General features: G+C 46.8%; 1 protein-coding gene across 2 annotated transcripts in view; it reads right to left on the reverse strand.

The window, feature by feature from the left end:
* CLIP4 (CAP-Gly domain containing linker protein family member 4) overlaps window positions 1–14,678 on the reverse strand; it is a 49,641-nt gene extending 34,963 nt beyond the window's left edge. For both annotated transcript variants that reach the window (XM_069954386.1, XM_069954385.1), the window contains exons 1-6: window positions 14,576–14,678; window positions 8,160–8,301; window positions 5,927–6,066; window positions 4,127–4,220; window positions 2,719–2,880; window positions 1,095–1,213 (exon numbers count right to left, since the gene is read on the reverse strand). In XM_069954386.1, coding sequence (XP_069810487.1) covers window positions 1,095–1,213; window positions 2,719–2,880; window positions 4,127–4,220; window positions 5,927–6,066; window positions 8,160–8,286 — 642 coding nt within the window. In that variant the 5' untranslated portion in view covers window positions 8,287–8,301; window positions 14,576–14,678. The remainder of the gene's footprint in view (window positions 1–1,094; window positions 1,214–2,718; window positions 2,881–4,126; window positions 4,221–5,926; window positions 6,067–8,159; window positions 8,302–14,575) is intronic.
* Window positions 14,679–22,915: the final 8,237 nt, after the last annotated feature.

The following is a 22,915-nucleotide window of genomic DNA, read 5'->3' on the forward strand; positions in this document are numbered from 1 at the left end:
ATATGATCCTATGTCCATTATATAAGGACATGTATGTCGTACTGTAATAGGTCACAACCATTTTCTCGTGATATCTATGGGTCTTATATTGTTACCTTGATTGGGCGGCATAGAATAAAGTATTGTTACCTGATAACACTGGAATTATATGTGACCGCAGAAATGTGTTGGAACAAACACACCTAGACCTAACTTGGACCTAACCTGGTAGTCCTAGGTGTCTATTTATCTACAGCTGTCATCACCAACACCTAAAGGGTATAAACCCACACACCGTATATGCAGCGTATTTACTGCTGCGATACGCAGCAAAAACGCAGCAAATACGCAGCAGATTAGATCTAAGTAACTGAACACAGCATCAAATCTGCACCAACAAATCTGCTGCCTATTTGCTGCTTATTTGTTGCGTATCTGCTGTGTATACGGTGTGTGGGTTTGTACCCAAAGGCCCTATTCCACGGAACGATTATCGTCCGTATTCGGCCGATACGGACGATAATCGTCCCGTGGAATAGAGTGCAACGATCAGCCGACATCGTTCATGTCGGCTGATCGTTGCAGTCGCTTGTTTTTCAACATGTTGAAAAACAAGCGACTGATATAGCAGCGATCTGCTGCCGTCGCTCCGTTGAATAGGAGCGTCGGCAGCAGACGCTGCTATATCCTATGGGCTACCCGGACGATCAGCGATCACCCGGACGATCAGCGATCACCCGGGCGCCCCCCCCCCCGCAGCCCCCTCCCGCTCGCTGCAGCGGCGCTGTATAGCGGCGGCTGCGAGCGGGGAACGAGGAGCAAACGAGCGCTGAGAGCGCTCGTTTGCTCCTCTGACGACCTGTGTAATAGGCCCTTAAGTTGTTACAGCAGCCAGTGTTACAGCAGTAACACTGAATACTACAAGTAATTTCCACACAGACATTTCCTACATTACTTATCCTATGGTACAGTGACTAAGATCACCATGAGTGTTCTTTGCCCAGAGCAGAGATGCAGATTTTGTGACCCTGGATAATCACACATCATAAACTCTATAGATGCCAACTAAATAAACTTGCTCTATTCCGCTGGCACAGGCTGGTCGCCTCACTTACCCTGAAGGCCGGATTGGCTCTGTACTCCAGCAGGGCTTTCACAGCTCCTAAGCACAGGTTTGAGGCAGCAATGTGAAGCGCGGTTCCAAAATCAAAGTCACTACAGGTGGCATCGACATCTGAAAGAAAGAGAGCAGTCACAGCGGGTAGCAGGACGAGGAGCTGCAAGCCACACGCCTGAAGGAAATGTCACTTTTATCTCTTCACACAGGAAAAACACATTAGTTCTTATAGTAAATCATAGAGGGAGGCAGAAAGGCTTCTCAGCAGTCATCCACAAAGAACTTTTCCCTCCAAAATGCAGTCACACTGAGCTGAATTTTGCTAAATAAACACACAGAAACCCAATGGGTGCTGTATAGCTAAAACTGAACCCACAGGATATAACCATGTGTGTATTAGCTAGAGCAGAGAGTTCAGAGTGGTGCTGGGCAATAGCTTTATGTTCTCTGCATTAATCGTATGAAGACAGGAAGGCTGGATACGGAGGACATAGAATGGACTGGGTACCAACATGAGGAGAGAAGGAAGGCAGAGTACTGAGGGCAGAAACATACAGATAGGTAGATTTAGATTGTAAGCCCTATTGGGGACAGGGAGCAATAATTGTCGAAACTATGCAAAGTGCTGCGGAATCTGTGTGCGCTATACAAATAAAAGTACAGACGGTACAGCGGTACAGAAAGGAGGAGGCAGCAAGGGATCCTTGGTACAGACAGCAGAGGAGGCAAGGGATGCGTAGTACAGACAGCAGAGGAGGCAAGGGAGGTCGGGAACAGAGAGGAGGCAGTGAAGGCTGTGTTTTAAATTCCAATGACACATGGAAGGTAGAGATGAGCGAACCAGGTTCGGGTCGATCCAAACCCAAACGTTTGGTATTTGATTAGCTGGGGGCTGCTGAACTTGGATAAAGCTCTAAGGTTGTCTGGAAAACATGGATACAGCCAATGACTATATCCATGATTTCCACATAGCCTTAGGGCTTTATCCAACTTCAGCAGCCACTGCTAATCAAATGCCGAAAGTTCGGGTTCGGATTGACTCGAGCATGCTCGAGGTTCGCTCATCTCTAATGGAAGGCCTTGTACTACCAGCACGAGCAAGAGAAGAGGGAGACTCAGAACAGAGATGAGAGCAAGCAAAGCAGGCTGGGTACAGGCACAAGAAAAGGTGGTGGAGGCTGGGTACAAAAAGAAGGAAAGATAAGTGAAGCCAGGTACAGAGAGCAGAGCTGACAGGGAAAACCATGTATAAAGAGTGGAGGAGGTGGGGCAAGTACTGAGATTAGAAGCAAAAATGGAGGCTGTGTATTGAGAGCACATTAGACAGGGGAGGCTGGATACAGAGAGGACACAAAGGAGAACTAGGTACTGAGAGCAAAGGAGACAGAGGATGCCAGATACAGAGAGGAGACGGGGAGGCCAGGCCCTCTGCTTTATACCTTATAAATCAATAAACATTTGCTTAGGACAAACACACGGCCTCGGCAGATGTACCGTAGTTAGGAGCGGAAGGGTTTAGACTCATAACCTTATACATGTCAAGGCTTATTGTAGTTTCTTTATCCTGAAATTATAAAGCTTGCACAAATATTAAGGACACATCGCAGTGACAGACTTCATACCTCTTGGCTTAGAAGCCTTCAGAATAAGATGTATCAACTCAGGAACATCAAAATAGGCCGCATAATGCAGAGCATTCATATTCGTCCAGCGGCTACGTAAGCTCACGTCCGCTCCAATGTCAATAAGATAAGAGGCAAATTTTGCAGCGGTCTCTGCATCTCCTATAAGTGAGAAATCGCATGTACCCTTAGGAGCAGGAACAAAACTGCATTTGGTGACTAAGACAAAGGCTCCCTCTGTACTGCGACTAAATGTCAGATTGCTCATTGCCTATCATTGTTTGGCTTCCAAAAGGTGTTTTGCGCATCTACTGACAGAAACGAGGGAAAGCGGGATTTACTGCTTCCTGTCACTTTATTTGGTTTATGACCCCAGAGTGACTATATACAGACATATAAAGCGCACAGCCAAATTACTTATTTCCAGATACAGTGGTACCTTGGTTTAAGAGCGTTTTGGTTTAAGAGCTCACAGTTTTTAAAAATTTTGGCTTGGTTTAAGAGCATTGCTTTTGTTTGAGAGCTCCCTGTAATGGGTGGGAGGGGGAGTTGGGGAGGGGTATGGTCTGTATAGCGGGGTCTACAGCCCTGTAGTCTGACCCAGGAAGTCTCACTCACCTTCCAAATTATAGCAGATCCACTTCAAGCTGGGGCTCACATCAGGGGACAGGACTGTGGAGGTAATCTTTTCATAGCTGTAACCCCTCTCTCCCCGGACAGAGAGTGCTGCTATACTGTGCTCACATCTGTCCTGCTCATTCCTTCATGCTCCCTGCAGTCTCTGTCCGCCCTTGTGCTTCCCATCCTCTCCATTACTGTATAGTAACTTATAATATCACATATTTTGCTGTTTCTGAATGTTTGTTTCATCTTTTTTACATGTTATTCAGAAAAATAAATCATTATATTTGGGGCGTGGAACAAATTGTCTGCATTTCTATGATTTCTTATGGGAAAATTTGCTTTGGTTTGAGAGTGGATTTGGAACATCTGCAATGAGTTTGTATGTTCTCTCTGTGTTTGTGTGGGTTTCCTCTGGGTACTCCGGTTTCCTCCCACACTCAAAAACAACCATTATATATTCTTAAAAAAAAAGAGTGGATTTGGATTACAAGCACAGTCCCAGAACAAATTATGCTCATAATCCAAGGCACCACTGTATATCTTTTCTATTTTTAACAGTGTGACATATTCCAAACATATAGAAAATCAATAACTAGAAAAAAAAATGTAAAGCCTAAAATACAACTAAAACCGTACTATAAATATAAGACCTTAGAATTCAATATTATGTAACATTATGTATGTACAAAATATAGGATGCGTGGGACTGGCTGCAGCTATGGATTAAGCTGTATGTACCGAATGTTTGCAGATGACATATACACAAACGTTCAGTTATATTCACCAATGCCTTGTGCTCCAGATTTACAAGTGTAATGCAGCAGCGTCATGTCTGTCAGTCCATCCCGGTCATTGACATTACATCCTCGCTTCAAAATCTGCGAATAATAGTTGGATAAAACATGAAAAAAGCTCAGTGCAGCAATATATAATTATATATATATATTATATACACACACAGTATATAAAATCATTATAGCTCCCATTTCTCCACCATATTCTGCAGCCCTGTACAGAGATTGTCACCACTCACATCAATCTAAATTTTCCTATCTCAGATGCATGTACATTAAGGAAAACTGCATACTAATTTAATGGCAGACGTTCGGAGTGAAGGGTCCAAATCTTTAAAGCCCTATTACATGAAGCCATTATCTGCTAAATTAGACAAATATCCTTCTGTGCAAGAGCCTGCAATCAGCCAATAAGTAAGCAAACGCTCACTCGTAGGCTGATCGCTCACTTTAAACCTATCAAAAAAAAACAAAATCCACTGTTGGCCACACGTCCCCCTGTGTAACAGACAAAGGCTTATTAAAGTAAAGGGCTGCACAACATCAAGCTGTGTAATGGACTCAACAAAACGCAACCTAGCAAGTAGGGTTATGTAATGCAGCCTTTAGGTCTCAAGGAGATAAACTACCACCAGGGAAGTCTGCCAGTGGATTTCTCTCCTACATTCAATTCAGCCCTGTGCGAGAATATAATCCCACTTAATTATAGAGTTGATGTGACTGGTACAGGGACCCTGTTGTGGATGGTACAAATAGTTACTACAACTACACACAGATCTTTGTTACTATTTTTGTGTGGTCTATGAAACTACACACATAATGTACTGGAGGTGGTAAGGTGACTCCCCCAGCTTCACTCAAGTGACAGAGATTATGACCTCTAAGGGTCACCTACAGTATGTTACAGTATGTTACAGCTCAGAGTTTACATTGTGTCGCTAGTAAGCAAAATATAACTCCAGCAGCATCTGCCCTCTCACTCCTGGCTTCAATAGTTCACGATTTTCCTACAAGTGACTTATCTCAGCTTATAGCTCTCACTGTAATACTGAATGGATGTGTCTCCAAAATCCTGTAATTGTAGGTCTGCCATAAATAAATTCTGGGGCAGGTCAGAACTATCTGTATATGGAGCGCTCAGATGTTCACTTCTAGCTAAACCAGGGGGTGTATGAATAACCATGGCCACCCTCATCACCTACATTAGCCAGGGCTAGAGTGCCCCCTTTTTTTAGATAAGATAAAAAGCAACTGCATACACCGTAATCATGTTTCATGATTCCGTATTAGTGTGTTTGGACTAAAATGCAAATTAAACTTCATGGGGAACAGTCCACCACAACAAATCCAAAAGAATAAAAACATTTCCAGAAGGTAAGTCCTTATAACACTTGATTTTATTGTAAGCAAACTTCCATAAAACAGTGTGTGAACAAGTACATGTGGGCTAGATGCGTTTCAGCTGTTACCAGTCTTTATCACAGCTAAATGAGTATTAAAACATACAACTTATTTATGTGCACATAGGACAAACAGATCACGCGATATCCAGTTGAGTCCTCACTAAAAACACAGGTGATGACTGAATAATGAATAAGAGGACTGGACAGAACTCGGGGTTGGGGAGGAGAAAACAAAACAAAAAACATGCTTGGCAACACTAACTGATTATTACATAGACAAAGCCAAATTCACACAGTGAGACTAAAGTATAAAATACAAAATATAAAAATACCTAAGCAATACAAAACTTGCTCATAAATAGTCTTTTAGTCTGTGTATATCCTCACCTCATTCCCAATTACGTCAATGTTTTGCTGGACTTGAGGGACCCATTGTCTAAGGATAGCAAACAGCTCAGAAACTGAGGTGTCCGGATCGAACAAAATATCCTGACATGAGGCATCATTTGGGTCGAAAAAGGAGAATTCTACAAAAAAAGTCACAGATGTAAAGGTAAGACAAATCTGAGAGGCATGCATCTGGGAGGGGGGGGGGCGGGAAGGGCACTCAACTAAAGGTAGAATAGGAATTAGAAGTTCTAGCGATCCCAATAGAATAAAAATGGTTGTAAGTTATTATAAGAATATCTGCATAACATAACATTTAATTAAGATTACTGTAAAGGACAGCACTTGTATTGGAGAGTGTCTTAATTCATATCTCTGTTAAATATTGCAATAAATGTTTGGATACCTCCTTTATTATTTCCACCTTTATGTTGTTATGTTGTTGTAAAAGTATTTGCAAACTCAAATAAAAACAAGTTTATAAAAAAAATAGATTACTGTAAAGAATTTACATGTATTCCATTAAGAAATCCATGTGAATTCCACTTCAAAATCGCTCCATTGTCTTCAATGGGAAACAATGTAATCTGTGTCCAAAACGTCAGAATTCCTGCCCTTCAGACACAAAGAAAATCTGCATAGAAATCCAAAAGTACGACCAGAGTTTTAAAACAAAACAAAAAAAAACCAAAAACATCTGTGGTCTGCAACCATGACAGGACCGTCTGCCATGCGTCACTGGGTATTACATGTCACCTTACACTACACTTCCAGATTTAACACCACTTTTTGAGCAACATTAAATAGAGTAAGGCCATACTTTGCTTCTCTTGTTCTGATATCCATGCTCTAGTTACACTCTTCTGCTGGATGCTATTGCTATAAATGGAATGAGACACATGCAGCTGATTTGTCACTGAAAATGGATGCATTGTATTATGGAAGATGTAGGGGGTTCTTGTGCCTAGAATATACACAACTCCCACTGCAGCTCTATGCAGACATTCAGCTATTGGTGTGAATGTAGGGACATATGACATTCTGTAGTCTGACAGGAAGATCCCAGTGTAATTGTGAATGCAGCTCTGGATGAGACTGCAGTATATGACACAACATAACTCCAGACGGTGTACAAGATAAGTCATCTAAAAGGGTGGTTTATACGCCCTGCAGCTATGCTCATGTGCCTGAATTAGACTCCAACATACATATCCTCCAGACAGGGAGTAAGTAGATGCACAGAAAGCGCCATCTCAGAGATCTTTACATAATGTTATATATATGCATGTTTATTAGATGAATAATGAGACAGTCACTGCATTACCATGGGCGACCATATATTTAGGGTGCGTTCACACGTACAGGATCTGCAGCAGATTTGATGGCGCAGATTTAAAGTTGCAGATTCAATGCAAAGTAACTCTGGGCCATCAAATCTGCTGCAGATCCTGAACGTGTGAACGCACCCTAAGGGTGCGTTCACACCTACAGGATCCGCAGCAGATTTGATGGTGTGTTTAGTTATTTAAATGAAATCTGCTGCGGATCCGCAGCAGAAAATAAGCTGCGGATGCGGTAAGTGTGAACGTACCCTAAAGAGGAATTCTCAAGAACATGAAAAACAGCAGGCAGGCAGAGGAATCAGAAGCAAATGATAAACAAGTAAACTCACCCCTCCTCAAGCCTCCATTGCGCCACTCCCAAGTGCCATTGACAGCTGCCAGCTGTCACCCTCAGCTGGAAACCAGTTAGTCACATACCTGGCTCTACCAGCTGCAATGTCACAGCCCAGCTGAGCAATTGCCCGCTCAGCCAGTCAGTGACTAGGCCAGTCCCACCCCAGTCACTGACTGGCTGAGCAGACAACCACTCAGCCAAGTAAGTGACGTTGCAGCTGGAACAGATGCAGGTCACCTGTGGCTGTGAACGGGACCCTGGAGCAGTGTTACGAGGCACAAGGATAGGCAAATTTACATTGTTATTTTCCCGCACCCCCTGCCTGTTTGAATTTTTTCACTTTCTTGGGACCTCCCTTTAATGTAGTCTGGAACTGCACATGCAACCATCTCTGAGTATATAGCTATAGAGAAAAAACATTCCCCTGTATACTGGAGCAAGAGCAGCCGATATCACAGGCAGCCAGTGACTTCAGATGTTAGCAAGCAGCTACATCCTGCTGCTGGATTTGGGTGACACTTAGGAGACATTTCAGAATTGCTTCCTCCATACTCACCGCAGTCAGACGGCATTGGTGCAGCAGCCACAGAAAAAGTCACAGGTCTGCAGGGGTCTAGATAGCGATGTACAGCAGGCAGAGAGTGTCCTTCAAGGTACCCAACAGTCAGGTCTTCAATGGTCATTTTCTAGAAACCCACCTAGAGGGTAGGAGGACGGAAATAAAAAGGAGGACATGAGAGAAAAGCAACAAGTGACTGGACAGTCAGAAAACAAATGTCAAGAATAAAGGTCTGACAACAGAGCGCTGCCTGCCCAGACCATAACACCCCCGGACCCCTCCTGCCTGCAGCTGTGCTGCTCACTTGTCACCAGACACTCTATATTTCCTGACCCTGCTCTTCGCCTCGCTACGTTCTTCACCCTGACTATTATTCTAAGTCCTGCACATACCAAACGTATCTCAAATTGTTGCACTATTTCTTACAAGAGATGATCACAGAGACAAACAAACCCTGGCGTCCCTGCAGTGTTATCAGAGGGATACTACAGGCTATCAGGCTGATCAGCAAACTACAGCCGATGCCACAGAACTGTGCAACAGCTCTCCAGCATGGTGGCACTCTACAGAGAAAGACTGTAAAGAGTATGCTAGAATAGTGCCTCAGCCCCTTCATTCTTAAAGGGGTATTCCAAGTTAGTACACATATCCCCTATCCACAGGTTGCAGGGATTTCAACCAGTATGACCCCCAGGATCTTGAGATCAGGGCCCAGAGTCTTTGTTTGAATGGCTATAATAGACAAAAAAAAAATTTTATTTCGGTCATTCAGCTGACAGCAGTCTATCCTGATCCTTATGCACGTTCACACTTCTCTGTTCTCAATGGAGTGAGAAGAAACATGCTGCCAGACACCTCTGGTGGACGCTTTTCTCCCTACAATCACAAAACCTGGCATCATTAAGTAACAATCAGTGAACACATCACATGTCAATAATCTGTTGCATAAGTGTGCGATTTATCATTTTCATGTCATCCCAGGTAAGAATCCACCCAATGTACCTGGCCGGGATCCACAGTAGATTCCAAGAACCCTCCGCAGCATGGTAGAACATGTTCACATTGCAATGTCAAAGCTTTTCAGATACAAACTCTGGAGTGCTGATCTCTCCTCATATTACCTTCCCTAAAGGGGTTATCCACACTGATGCCTGGTCTCATTACACTTAACTACAGCTTCATCCGTCTCTAGTGAATACGACTGAGCTGCAATACCACGCACAGCCACTACTGATCTATAGCCCTGTACCTGGCAAACAATGAAGGGGATGTGATGCTCGTGGCCCCTTACAACAATGGTCACTTGGCACCTAACACCTTACTTCTGTAACACCCCCCCCCCCCCCCAAACCACTTGTACCTTCAGATAGCTGCTTTTAATTCAAGATCTGTCCTGGGGTCCGTTTGGCAGGTAATGCAGTTATTGTCATAAAAAACTAATTTTAAAATTACAGCCCCGTGCCCTATGGGCGTATCTGTGCCCTAACTTTGCACCACCCCCTCTGTCCCTCCTCTTCATCATTAGGAATGCCACTGAAACATTTACTTCTGTTTGAACATTGCACAGGTGTCTTAACGATCCAGCCCATGTGCTGTGGTAACACAGGTGGGGAATAGGAGGCAATCTGCCTGGAGCATTCCTAATGATGAGGAGGGTGGGGAGGAGGTACGGAGGGGGTGGTGCAAAGTTGGGGCACAGATACGCCCGTAGGGCACGGAGCTGCAATTTTAAGGGTGCCTTCACACGTACCGCATCGCTGCGTATTTATCGCTGCGAGTTTCTCACACATAAATCCATGCTTATTGCTATAAAGTCAATGTATGTGTATTCTCACTGCGTGTTTGGTGCGATTTTTACATGCAAGTTTTGATTTTCACAGGAGAGTTTAACACCACAAAAAACGCAGCTACTTTTGTGCGAGTTTCATGCGAGTTTTGTGCGACAAATACGCAGCGATACGGTATGTGTGAAGGCATCCTTAGGGTAGAAACCCACTGCAGGGGGGGCGATCGGGGCAGCGATCGGGGCGGGCAGGGGGATTGATCGGGCGGCTGGAGCTGTGGGGGTGCGATCAAGCGGGCAGGCGGTGGCAGGGGGGCGATCGGGCGGCTGGGGCTACGGGAGGTGTTAAAGGGGCTGCGGGCGGGCGGCTGGCTGGAGCATATACTTCTCCTGGTCCCCGCTCCGGCTTGCTAAAGACACCGGGAACTGCCGAAGCAAGCCGAAGCCGGGATCAGGTAAAGTATCAGCTCCGGCGGCCGGGGGGGGGGGGGGGTTAACAGGACGGGCTGCGGACAATCTCGCAGCAGGGATGTACATCCCTGCTGCGTGTTTGTCTGCCACTGAAAGTATAGGGACAGGATCCGCAGCGAGGGGAATCGCTGCAGATCCGGCAAGTGGGTTTCTATCCTTAAAGTAATTTTTTATGACAATAAATGCATCACCTGCCAAACGAACTGCAGGACAGATCTTGGATTAAAAGCAGCTATCCGAAGGTACAAACGGTTTGGGGGGTCAGATTGTGGGTACAGAGTCGATTTAATGAAGGGGGGTTGTGCAGGTCCATACCACCTATAGCCAATGAAGATGGGAGGAAAAAAAAAAAAAAAAAGAAAAACAAATACTCGTCCAACCTCCATAGACCCCACAGTAGCTGCTAATTCTGGTATAACACTGCCACAGTCTGGCATCACAACAACCAGGGCATAAAAAGAAAAACTACAGAAAGTAAAAGGGACCAAAGCATTGGGATCAGTTTCAATATTTGACCACTAGATGGAACAGGAGGTTCATTTGTAAGTGTCAGCTCTGCAGTCAAGTGACCTGGACTTGTATGCAACAGGGAGAAGAGATCAGTATTATAGCTATGTAGCAGGGTTATTCAAGCAAAACTATAAATCCCAGGAGCCTAATGGATGGGGGTCTGATTTCTCAAACTGGGGAACGGATCAGTGAGGGGCAGTCTAATAACCAGCATCCTCCGCTCAGCTTATATTGGATCAGAAATTGTCTGTATCCTTCCAAGTAGCAGATTATAATAGGTCAGTTTCGGGCGTTAGCACGGGGCCCTGAGCTCCTGGGGGGCCTATGGCCACCCAAAAATAAATAATTTCTGTGATAATTATAGTTTAAGTGATAAATGATTTCATGACTACAGTTCTGCCATGATTTGCAAAAATATAGCTGCTTTTTCACCGGTTTTGCACAAATCTAGGCATCCTGACATTATCTATCCTTTACTATGAACACCACACTAGTGCTGCTATAGTTACAGTAGGATGGGGGGGCCCAGACTTGGTGAACAGCCCGGGGCCTATGGTAAAGTTAATCCGCCCCTGATCCTTCCTATCGGTGGTCTGTAGCTTCTCCCACTACACCTTACAGGTCACTTGTTGGAGTGCTGTAAGATGCAGCACTCAAAACCCACCACCCGCTTGCATCACACGCACCCAAGAGGATCGTCCTTTAATTACATTTTACTAATGACTCTCCGGCCCGTAGTGAAGAGCTGCAGCGCAGGGACGGCTTCAGTAAGTGCACAACAGATGGGTGATAATGGGATGCTGCTAGTGAGATCATCTCTATGGGAGGGTGGGAAGATTAATCACTGTCCTGATATAGCTTATTACAGCACCAGCCTCCAGAGAACAGCGGGTGCGATACTCTGCAGCCACAACAATGCAATCTTCATTCTTACACATTGCACCTGGATGACGCCACACACAGGAGATTTGGTGCACAGTTCTAAGCTTAGTTCATCTTGGCGACATGGGTTTCTGCACGCTTGATTCACTTAAATAGGACATTTGCAGAAATTTCAGTAACAAATCTGGTACATGTGAATATAATGTGAAGCTTCACCTTGGATTCTAAAAGAATTTTATTAACCTAAATTACTCAAGGAACTTGGAAAATCATATTCCACATGCAGTTCTGTAATATTATTATTTATTTATAAAGCGCCCTTAATTCCAGAGCGCTATAATAGATAGGGGTAACAAACAGGAACATTACAGGATCAAAACACATTACATGAAGGCAAACAGCAGACTGGTACATGGAGGAAGAAGACCCTGCCCGCGAGGGCTGACGATCTATAATAGGACTAATGTGATGTCAACACAATGTAACAAACCCCTCTGCTCTGCCACCGCTGATTACCATGGCTGACAAAAACACAGACTTATAGCATATATAGATAGAGAAGACCAATAACCTGCCTCCTCCAATGTACTGTATTATCACAAAGTGAGTACGCATACAGTATTACAATGTGTGATAGATAGATATTAGCCCAAACACTTCAGGGTATACATGACACACACAGCTGCACTATATGGACAAAAGTATCTCCCCCCCACGTTCCTTTTCTAGGAGGTCACAATCTATAACCATAGACAATAATATGGAGTGGTGTCCTGTCGCAGGTACTTTGGAGGTGTCTGTGGGCGTCTTTGCCCCTTTTGCCAGTGTCCCCCATTTTCCCTTCTTTCTATCACCTTTCTTGCAGTCCCCCCGTCACGTGCCCCCTCTTTAAGTCCCCCCCCCCGTTCACCATCCTTTTTTCAGTGCCCCCCACCTATCAATATCCTCTTTCTTTCAATGTCTCCCCCTCCTGTCACTATCCCCCTCTTCAGTGTCCCCCTCCTGTCACTATCCCCCTCTTCAATGTCTCCCCCTCCTGTCACTATCCCCCTCTTCAGTGTCCCCCTCCTGTCACTATTCCCCTCTTCAGTGTCTCCCCCCCTCCCCCCTCCTGTCACTATCCCCCTCTTCAATGTCTCCCCCTCCTGTCACTATCCCCCTCTTCAATGTCTCCCCCTCCTGTCACTATCCCCCTCTTCAATGTCTCCCCCTCCTGTCACTATCCCCCTCTTCAATGTCTCCCCCTCCTGTCACTATCCCCCTCTTCAATGTCTCCCCCTCCTGTCACTATCCCCCTCTTCAATGTCTCCCCCTCCTGTCACTATCCCCCTCTTCAATGTCCGCCTCCTGTCACTATCCCCCTCTTCAGTGTCCCCCTCCTGTCACTATCCCCCTCTTCAGTGTCTCCCCCCTCCCCCCTCCTGTCACTATCCCCCTCTTCAGTGTCTCCCCCCTCCCCCCTCCTGTCACTATCCCCCTCTTCAGTGTCCCCCTCCTGTCACTATCCCCCTCTTCAGTGTCTCCCCCCTCCCCCCTCCTGTCACTATCCCCCTCTTCAGTGTCTCCCCCCTCCCCCCTCCTGTCACTATCCCCCTCTTCAGTGTCTCCCCCCTCCCCCCTCCTGTCACTATCCCCCTCTTCAGTGTCTCCCCCCTCCTGTCACTATCCCCCTCTTCAGTGTCTCCCCCCTCCTGTCACTATCCCCCTCTTCAATGTCTCCCCCCTCCCCCCTCCTGTCACTATCCCCCTCTTCAATGTCTCCCCCCTCCCCCTCCTGTCACTATCCCCCTCTTCAGTGTCTCCCCCCCCCCTGTCACTATGATCTTTCTTTCAGCGACACCCCCCACTCCCTCTCTTATCAGTAAGGGCCCTTCTGTCAGTGTCTCCCCCCTCCCCCCTCCTGTCACTATCCCCCTCTTCAATGTCTCCCCCTCCTGTCACTATCCCCCTCTTCAATGTCTCCCCCTCCTGTCACTATCCCCCTCTTCAATGTCTCCCCCTCCTGTCACTATCCCCCTCCTGTCACTATCCCCCTCTTCAGTGTCCCCCTCCTGTCACTATCCCCCTCTTCAGTGTCTCCCCCCTCCTGTCACTATCCCCCTCTTCAGTGTCTCCCCCCTCCTGTCACTATCCCCCTCTTCAATGTCTCCCCCCTCCTGTCACTATCCCCCTCTTCAATGTCTCCCCCCTCCTGTCACTATCCCCCTCTTCAGTGTCTCCCCCCTCCTGTCACTATCCCCCTCTTCAGTGTCTCCCCCTTCCTGTCACTATCCCCCTCTTCAGTGTCTCCCCCCTCCTGTCACTATCCCCCTCTTCAGTGTCTCCCCCCTCCTGTCACTATCCCCCTCTTCAATGTCTCCCCCCTCCTGTCACTATCCCCCTCTTCAATGTCTCCCCCCTCCCCCCTCCTGTCACTATCCCCCTCTTCAGTGCCCCCCCCCCCCCCTGTCACTATCCTCTTTCTTTCAGCGACACCCCCCACTCCCTCTCTTATCAGTAAGGGCCCTTCTGTCAGTGTCCCCCCCCCCTCCTGTCAATGTCGCCTTTCTTTCAGTGTCCCCCCCATCCCCTTTCTTGACACTATTCCCCCTCCGGTAAGTGCCCCCGTCTCCCCTGCTGTCATTTCTCCGGTTAGTGCCCCCGTCTCCCCTGCTGTCATTGCTCCGGTTAGTGCCCCCGTCTCCCGTGCTGTCATTGCTCCGGTAAGTGCCCCCGTCCCTGTGCTGTCATTGCTCCGGTAAGCGTCCCCACTTCTCCCCTCAGTTACCGTCACACGATGACCCTCAGCGTTTCTCCATCCATCTAGCGAGCAGATTTCAGAGCAGCAGCCCCGCCCCCTTCACGTCAGCGGGGAGGAGCGAACGTCGTGACGTCAACCAGCGGGTTCTCTGTGTGTGAGAATGGGCGGGAAAGACGAGTGAGGCGATATGCGGCTGTCATCTCTATCTGTATCTGCACTGTGTACACGGAGCCGTATCCTCTGTAGCTGTGCACTGTATACACGGAGCGGTATCATCCCTAGCTGTACACTGTATACACGGAGCAGTATCATCCCTAGCTGTACACTATACACGGAGCGGTATCCTCTGTAGCTGTACACTGTATACACGGAGCGGTATCCTCTGTAGCTGTACACTGTATACACGGAGCGGTATCATCCCTAGCTGTACACTGTATACACGGAGCGGTATCCTCTGTAGCTGTACACTGTATACACGGAGCGGTATCCTCTGTAGCTGTACACTGTATACACGGAACGGTATCATCCCTAGCTGTACACTGTATACACGGAGCGGTATCATCCCTAGCTGTACACTGTATACACGGAGCGGTATCATCCCTAGCTGTACACTGTATACACGGAGCGGTATCCTCTGTAGCTGTACACTGTATACACGGAGCGGTATCCTCTGTAGCTGTACACTGTATACACGGAACGGTATCATCCCCAGCTGTACACTGTATACACGGAACGGTATCATCCCTAGCTGTACACTATACGCGGAGCAGTATCATCCCTAGCTGTACACTGTATACACAGAGCGGTATCATCCCTAGCTGTACACTGTATACACGGAGCAATATCATCCCTAGCTGTACACTGCAGGGCCGCCATCAAGAATTTCGGGGCCCCATACAACCAAAGTGTCTGGGCCCCCCACATTAATAAAAAAAAATTTGTGTGTTCGACCCACGCCTTGCTGGGAGGTATAATTTGGTTCAGATCAATTCTAGAGAACTGGCTCATATACCCCATTTTACCCCAGTGGCTTAAAATGTAACCTCTGTTATACAGTTATAAAATTATAGAAACTAAATGTGAACAAGGTGCAATTTAAATGTCACCATACAGACACTTACTTGTATAGCAGTCTCTTGTGCTCTGTATGCAGTGCATTATATTCACCCTTGCAATGTACAATTTATAGCGTGTCTACAAGCCCAGCGGGGCTCATTATGATGGAGACTAAAACTTATACAAGTATTCCTGCATGGGGTAGGGGTTCCCCTGTATTCAGAATGCTGTTGAGTACTAGGCAATGCCCCGTTTGGGGTTATTGAATTTCGAGGGTCTGGGGGGCTGTGTGATTTGTATATGTTCACCAATATCCCCCCCCCCCCCCCCCCCCCCGGTATGCTCACTAACATAGAATATGTTGATAAGGCTAATATAATGAGACTGTTCCATGTTAGTGAGCGTATACAAATCACACACACCCCCAGGCAGACTAGTTTAGCTCACCCAAGACAGTGATAGCGAATACATGGCGGTGAGAACGCTTTCTAGGAGATCCTGTTTGTGCAGCAGAGGTGTCTTTATCCTGCTCTGCATAGAGTAGACCCTCGAAATTCAATAATCCCAGACAGGGCATTCTAGCACTCAACAGAATTCTGAATACAGGGGAACCCCTACCCCACTCTTGTATAAGTTTTAGTCTCCATCATAATGAGCCCCGCTGGGCTTGTAGACACGCTATAAATTGTACGTTGCAAGGGTGAATATAATGCACTGCATACAGAGCACAAGTAAGTGTCTATTTGAATTTCACCTTGTTCACATTTAGGTTCTACAATTTTATAACTGTATAATAGAGGTTCATTTTAAGCCACTGGGGAAAATGGGGTATATGAGCCAGTTCTCTAGAATTGATCTCACACACAGACACCAGCACACATGTATACAGACACCAGCACACATGTATACACACATACAGACACCAGCACAAATGTATACACATATACAGACACCAGCACACATGTATACACACATACAGACACCAGCACACATGTATACACACATACAGACACCAGCACACATGTATACACACATACAGACACCAGCACACATGTATACAGACACCAGCACACATGTATTTATAAACACACAGACACCAGCACACATGTATATATAAACACACAGACACACACTCTGACCAGGGAAGCTCCAGGTCCCAGGTGCTGCAGTCCCTCTCCTCACACAGCAGCTCCCCGCCCCTCCTTCTCCGACATCCCAGCACAAGTGAAAGCAGGAAGAGGAGATAGTGAGGGGCAGGGGAGGGGGCCCTGTGTCTCTACTGCTTCCTGATATCTCTGAGTATAGATCATGTAGTAGATGTCACCTGCAGTCCTATGTAACAGCACAGATAACACAGTGATATCCCTCTGAGTACAGATAATGTAGTAGTCACCTGCAGTCCTATGTAACAGCACAGATAACACAGTGATATCTCTGAGTACAGATAATGTAGATGTCACCTGCAGTCCTATGTAACACCACAGATAACACAGTGATATCCCTCTGAGTACAGATAATGTAGTAGTCACCTGCAGTCCTATGTAACAGCACAGATAACACAGTGATATCTCTGAGTACAGATAATGTAGATGTCACCTGCAGTCCTATGTAACAGCACAGATAACACAGTGATATCTCTGAGTACAGATAATGTAGTAGCTGTCACCTCGGGGCGCCCCTACTAAATGATGTTCTACAAAATAAGAAAAGTGTCATACAGGGACTCACAGGTGACGTCTTCTTTGATCTGAGGCGTCACTTTCCCTTTTCCTCTCCATCCGGCCCAGTCCTCCATGATGATTCCTTCCAGATATGTTTAATCTTTTTAGAACCTGCGAGACAAACAATTTAGGCTCCGCACATTTCTATCAACTTCCTTTCCTTTCTCCCTCCTGTAGGCTCCCATAGTAACTGCGCTGTTTTGTGTTATGTGCAGTAAAGCGAGTAGGAATGTGGGATGCTCCCTGTATGTAGGATTCCCTGCTGTGCCCCCATGAGCTAATAATGCCCCCAGAGGTGGCCCCCATGAACTAATAATGCCCCCAGAGGTACCCCCATGAGCTAATAATGCCCCCAGAGGTGCCCCCATGAACTAATAATGCCCCCAGAGGTGGCCCCCATGAACTAATAATGCCCCCAGAGGTACCCCCATACACTAATAATGCCCCCAGAGATGCCCCCATGAGTTAATAATGCCCCCAGAGGTGCCCCCATGAACTAATAATGCCCCCAGAGGTGCCCCCATATACTAATAATGCCCCCAGAGGTGCCCCCATGAGCTAATAATGCCCCCAGAGGTGCCCCCATGAACTAATAATGCCCCCAGAGGTGCCCCCATGAACTAATAATGCCCCCAGAGGTGCCCCCATGAACTAATAATGCCCCCATGAACTAATAATGCCCCTAGAGGTGCCCCCATATACTAATAATGCCCCCAGAGGTGCCCCCATGAACTAATAATACCCCCAGAGGTGCCCCCATACACTAATAATGCCCCCAGAGGTGCCCCCATATACTAATAATGCCCCCAGAGGTGCCCCCATACACTAATAATGCCCCCAGAGGTGCCCCCATATACTAATAATGCCCCCAGAAGTGCCCCTAAAAAAACAAACATCATACTCACCTAATCCGCGCTGTGCAGGCAGCAGCTCTTCCTCCTCTTCGGGCTCCATCTTGCGAGCCGCAGGAACGCGACTTCCGGCAGGCGTGATGACGTCACATGATCACGCCTGCCGGAGAGGTCACATCCCGGCGTCCCATAGGCTGCTGGTATGAAGTGCCGGCAGTCTATGGGAGGGAATACAGAGGGAGGATGCTGACAGGTCCTGCTCCTGTATTCTGATCGCTTTAATGTTCCGCCCACTCACTGTGCGGGTGGAACATCAAAGCGATCTCTGCATCCCGAGAAGCTGCGCGGCCGCAGCTTCTCGGGATGCTCAGAGACAAGTGGCAAGGGGGGCCGTGCGGGCCCCCCTAGCATAGCAGACGGGGGGCGGCGGCCAGCGGGCCCCCGCCCATGTCTCTTAGGGTCCGGGCCCCATACGGCAGTACCACTTGTACTGCCCTATCGGCGGCCCTGGCTGTACTCTGTATACATTGAGTGATATCATCCATAGCTGTACATTGTATACACAGAACGGTGCTAAATGCTAGAAATCTGTAGAGCATAGGAAGATACTGACAGAAGAGACTAGGACATTTACCACATGACAGAAATATGTAGAGAAATAAAAATGGCCCCTATGTTAACTGCCTATTAATGAAGCCCAGGGCCACTTTTGACAGTAAAACTAGACAGGATTTAGGAGCAGGGTGAAATGTAACTTTATAAAGAGGGGAGAATTTTTAACTACTACTGTGAAACAACTGTGAAACTAGAAAACAACAGGGAGGCTTGGACATAGCATTGCACAGTTGACGGGTACAGAGCTTGTATGGCTCTGTGCACATTGCTTTTCATTAGAGGTATACATCCAGTAGATTTACTGACAGAAGGCTCAGACATGTGTCATTGTATAGCCATATAGTGAGCCCATTGCCATTTCAGGTTCAGATCTTCCCTGCATAGAGATTAGACCTGTGACCCCTGGACCACTGCAAAAGATCCAGTGGTCAATCAGATTGCTCCAGATCTCTTAAGAGAAACATGGTCTGGTCAGGTGGATCCTGATCGCTATGGAGAAACATGGCCAGGTCAGATGGCTCTAGATTGCTATGGAGAAACATGGCCAGGTCAGATGGATCCAGATCTCTTTGGATAAACATGGTTAGTTTGATGGATCCAGATCTCTGTGGAGAAACATGGCCTAGTCAAATAATTCCAGATCTCCATGGAGAAAGATCTGATTAGAGAAACATTGCTTGGTCTGATGGATCCAGATCTCTATGGAGAAACAGCCTGGTCAGATGGATCCAGATCTACAAGGAGAAACATGGCCCGGTCAGATGCATCCAGATCTACAAGGACAAACATAGGCTGGTCAGACGGATCCAAATCTCTATAGCGAAACATGGCTCGGTCAGATGGATCCAGATCTCTTTGGAGAAACGTGGCCGATCAGACAGATCCAGATCCCTATAGAGAAACATAGCCAGGTCAGATGGACCCAGATCTCTATGGAGAAACACAACCTATGCTATTGGGAGGGTAACAATATGGCAACTGAATGATGGCAAAAAATTAATTGATGAGCCCTTCCTGTCAGGCTTGAACAGTCATGGCTGGTGGAGGAGGTGTGATGGTGGGACGAATGTTTTCCTGGAGCCTCTGATAACTATGGATGGATGATTGGATAATATTGGTGGCTGATTAAGTTGAGCTCTTCATAGCAACTGTTTTTTCTAGGATAAGGTTGAGTGAACTGTTTTATAAAGAACAGGAGCCCTTTTATTATTTCATCATCTGTCTATTAGTTTGAGGCAGTTGCTGTGCAACTAGTGTAAAACAGCTGATGTCACTGCTCATCTTAGGGCCCATGAGGCGTAGGTGCCTCTGGCTGTTTAGCCTCCACATGCCATCTACAGTAGTGGACTGTAAAGGCCCTATTTCACGGAACGAATGTCGTTCATAATCGGCCGATATCGGCCGCTACAAACGATAATCGTCCCGTGGAATAGAGTGCAACGATCAGCCGACATCGTTCATGTCGGCTGATCGTTGCAGTCGCTTGTTTTTCAACATGTTGAAAAACAAGCGACAGATACAGCAACGATCTGCTGCTGTCGCTCCATTGAATAGGAGCATCGTCAGCAGACGCTGCTGTATCCTATGGGCTGCCTGGACGATCAGCAATCCTCCGAGGAACCCCCCCTCCCGCAACTCCCCGCCGCCCCTCCCGCACTCACCCGCTCGCTGCAGCCGCGCTGAATAGCGGTGGCAGCGAGCGGGGAACGAGGAGCAACAACCTAAACGACCAGTGTAATAGGCCCTTAAGAGTCCTATTACACGGAGCGATTTTTAACGACTAACAATAAACGATCGCAAACAAGATTGTTTATCGTTAACCTGAAATCGTTCACCATATTACACAGAACGATAGTCGTTAGATACGATCGTTATTACGATCATTACTATGATCGTTTATTCCTTCTAATCCCAGCAAAATAATGAACAATGTGCTATTACACTGAACGAGCCCGGTGTACAGCCCTCAAGAGTGCCCCCCCCCTCTTCCCTTTCGGCGCACCCCCTCCACCCCCACGTTATCAGAGTAGGAGCTCCACACACAGTATAATGTAATGAAAGTGCCCCCACACTGTATTAAGAGCCCCAATATATACTGTATTTACATTATAACGCTATTTCCACCATTCAGTGATTACATATTACATGAAAACTCCACTGAACAAAACAGAAAGATATCACCAATGATACCATTACATAATACCTTCACACCATGACCCCTATCACTACAAGCCTATAACAGAGTGCAGTTACATCCAATGACTCACAGGAGTGTCTTCTCAGAATCTGTCACCTTTTCTTTTTCGCTCCATCCAGTGTGGGCCACCATGATGTCTCCCCCGGCTGTGAATCTTCTCTCCAGAATCTGCCAGACAAATATTTCAGGCTCCAACACATATAGTAGTTACACCCCTCTGTACCCCTATATAGTAGTTACACCCCTCTGTACCCCTATATAGTAGTAACACCCCTCTGTGCTCCTATATAGTAGTTATACCCCTCTGTCCCCGCATAGTTTTAAGGTGTCCCTGTGGTATATAGACCCTGTGTGCTCCCCCAGTTATATACAGCCCTCCTGTGTGCTCCACCAGTACTATATAGAACCCCTGTGCACTCTCCCCAATAGCATATAGAACCCCTGTGCACTCTCCCCAGTAGTATATAGCCAACTGTGCACTCTCCCCAGTAGCCCCCTGTACGCTCCCTTAATAGTATATAGCCCCCTAGTGCGCTCTCTCAACAGTATATAGCCCCCCTGTGCGCACCCTCAACAGTATATAGCCCCCCTGTGCTCTCCCCCAATAGTATATAGCCCCCCTGTGCTCTCCCCCAATAGTATATAGCCCCCCTGTGCTCTCCCCCAATAGTATATAGCCCCCCTGTGCTCTCCCCTAATAGTATATAGCCCCCCCTGTGCTCTCCCCCAATAGTATATAGCCCCCCTGTGCTCTCCCCCAATAGTATATAGCCCCCCTGTGCTATCCCCCAATAGTATATAGCCCCCTGTGCTCTCCCCCAATAGCATATAGGCCCCCTGTGCGCTCCCTTAAAAGTATATAGCCCCCCTGTGCTCTCTACCAATAGTATATAGCGCCCCCACCCCAATTAACATTAAAAAAAAAACACATACTCACCTGGGTCCACGCATACCTCTTCTCTTCCCTCTTGTGGCTGCACTGCAGCGGTCACAAAAGGCCGCTCTCCCCTTACCCTGGCGTCGGTGCTCCAGTGACATCGGCGCTGACACCAGAGGGAAAGTGCGGCCATAAGAGTGACTGACAGGGAGGGAGCCAATGTCTCTCTGTCAGTGCTGCTGCAGATAGCTATAGCTCGTTACAAGCACTCGTAGCCACAATGCAGGCTGACAGGCTAGTGGCCGGAGCCCTGTGTGACCGCACTGGTTGCACATAGCAACGTCCGGCCTGCTCGGGGGGGGGGGGGGGCTTTAACCAGTGGGCCCAGTGCACGTGCACCTTTTGCCCTCTGGTAAAGCGGCCCTGCATGGCATAGCAGAGATGAATAAGTGTTGATCTGTGATTGGCCGGACAAGTAGGGGAAAGGAAGTAACTGTGCAAACAACACAGCTCTTGTCTCACCCCCTGAAATGGAAGAATGAGAAAGAGCTGTGCAGCATATTATATCGAGTGAAGTTTTACAATGACTGTGAAATGGAAACTTCATATAATGATTATATCTTTTATAATAGCCTAAAAATGATCACCTGTCGATGGTATATTTGCTTGTAAACAGTCATCCGCAAGTCAGTAACAGACAAGAGGAAAGACAAGCATATAAACTGCATGTTATTTGCACATTAACCATTATATATATCATCAATCATTGCTCGTTGTTCCAGCATTATCTTCACATGTAAAAAGACCAATACTTTTTCTGATGTTGACTTTATTGTATAAGGTAAAAGTTTTCTCTGTCCATGGCCAATTTCCTATTATTTCCTCTAACGACCAAGAAAATTTTAAAGCGTGAACAGTAAGGGGCAGATTTTCATCAGTTGCAACTGAGTGATTTTATGACCGTATTATGGTTAACAATCATAAAATCATTAGGAATAATTGTTACTTCTGTAATGCACTGACTCATCAGCTTACTGTCCTTGGAAATTA

The sequence above is a fragment of the Dendropsophus ebraccatus genome, chromosome 15, assembly GCF_027789765.1.
Source record: "Dendropsophus ebraccatus isolate aDenEbr1 chromosome 15, aDenEbr1.pat, whole genome shotgun sequence".
Classification (NCBI taxonomy): Eukaryota; Metazoa; Chordata; class Amphibia; order Anura; family Hylidae; genus Dendropsophus; species Dendropsophus ebraccatus.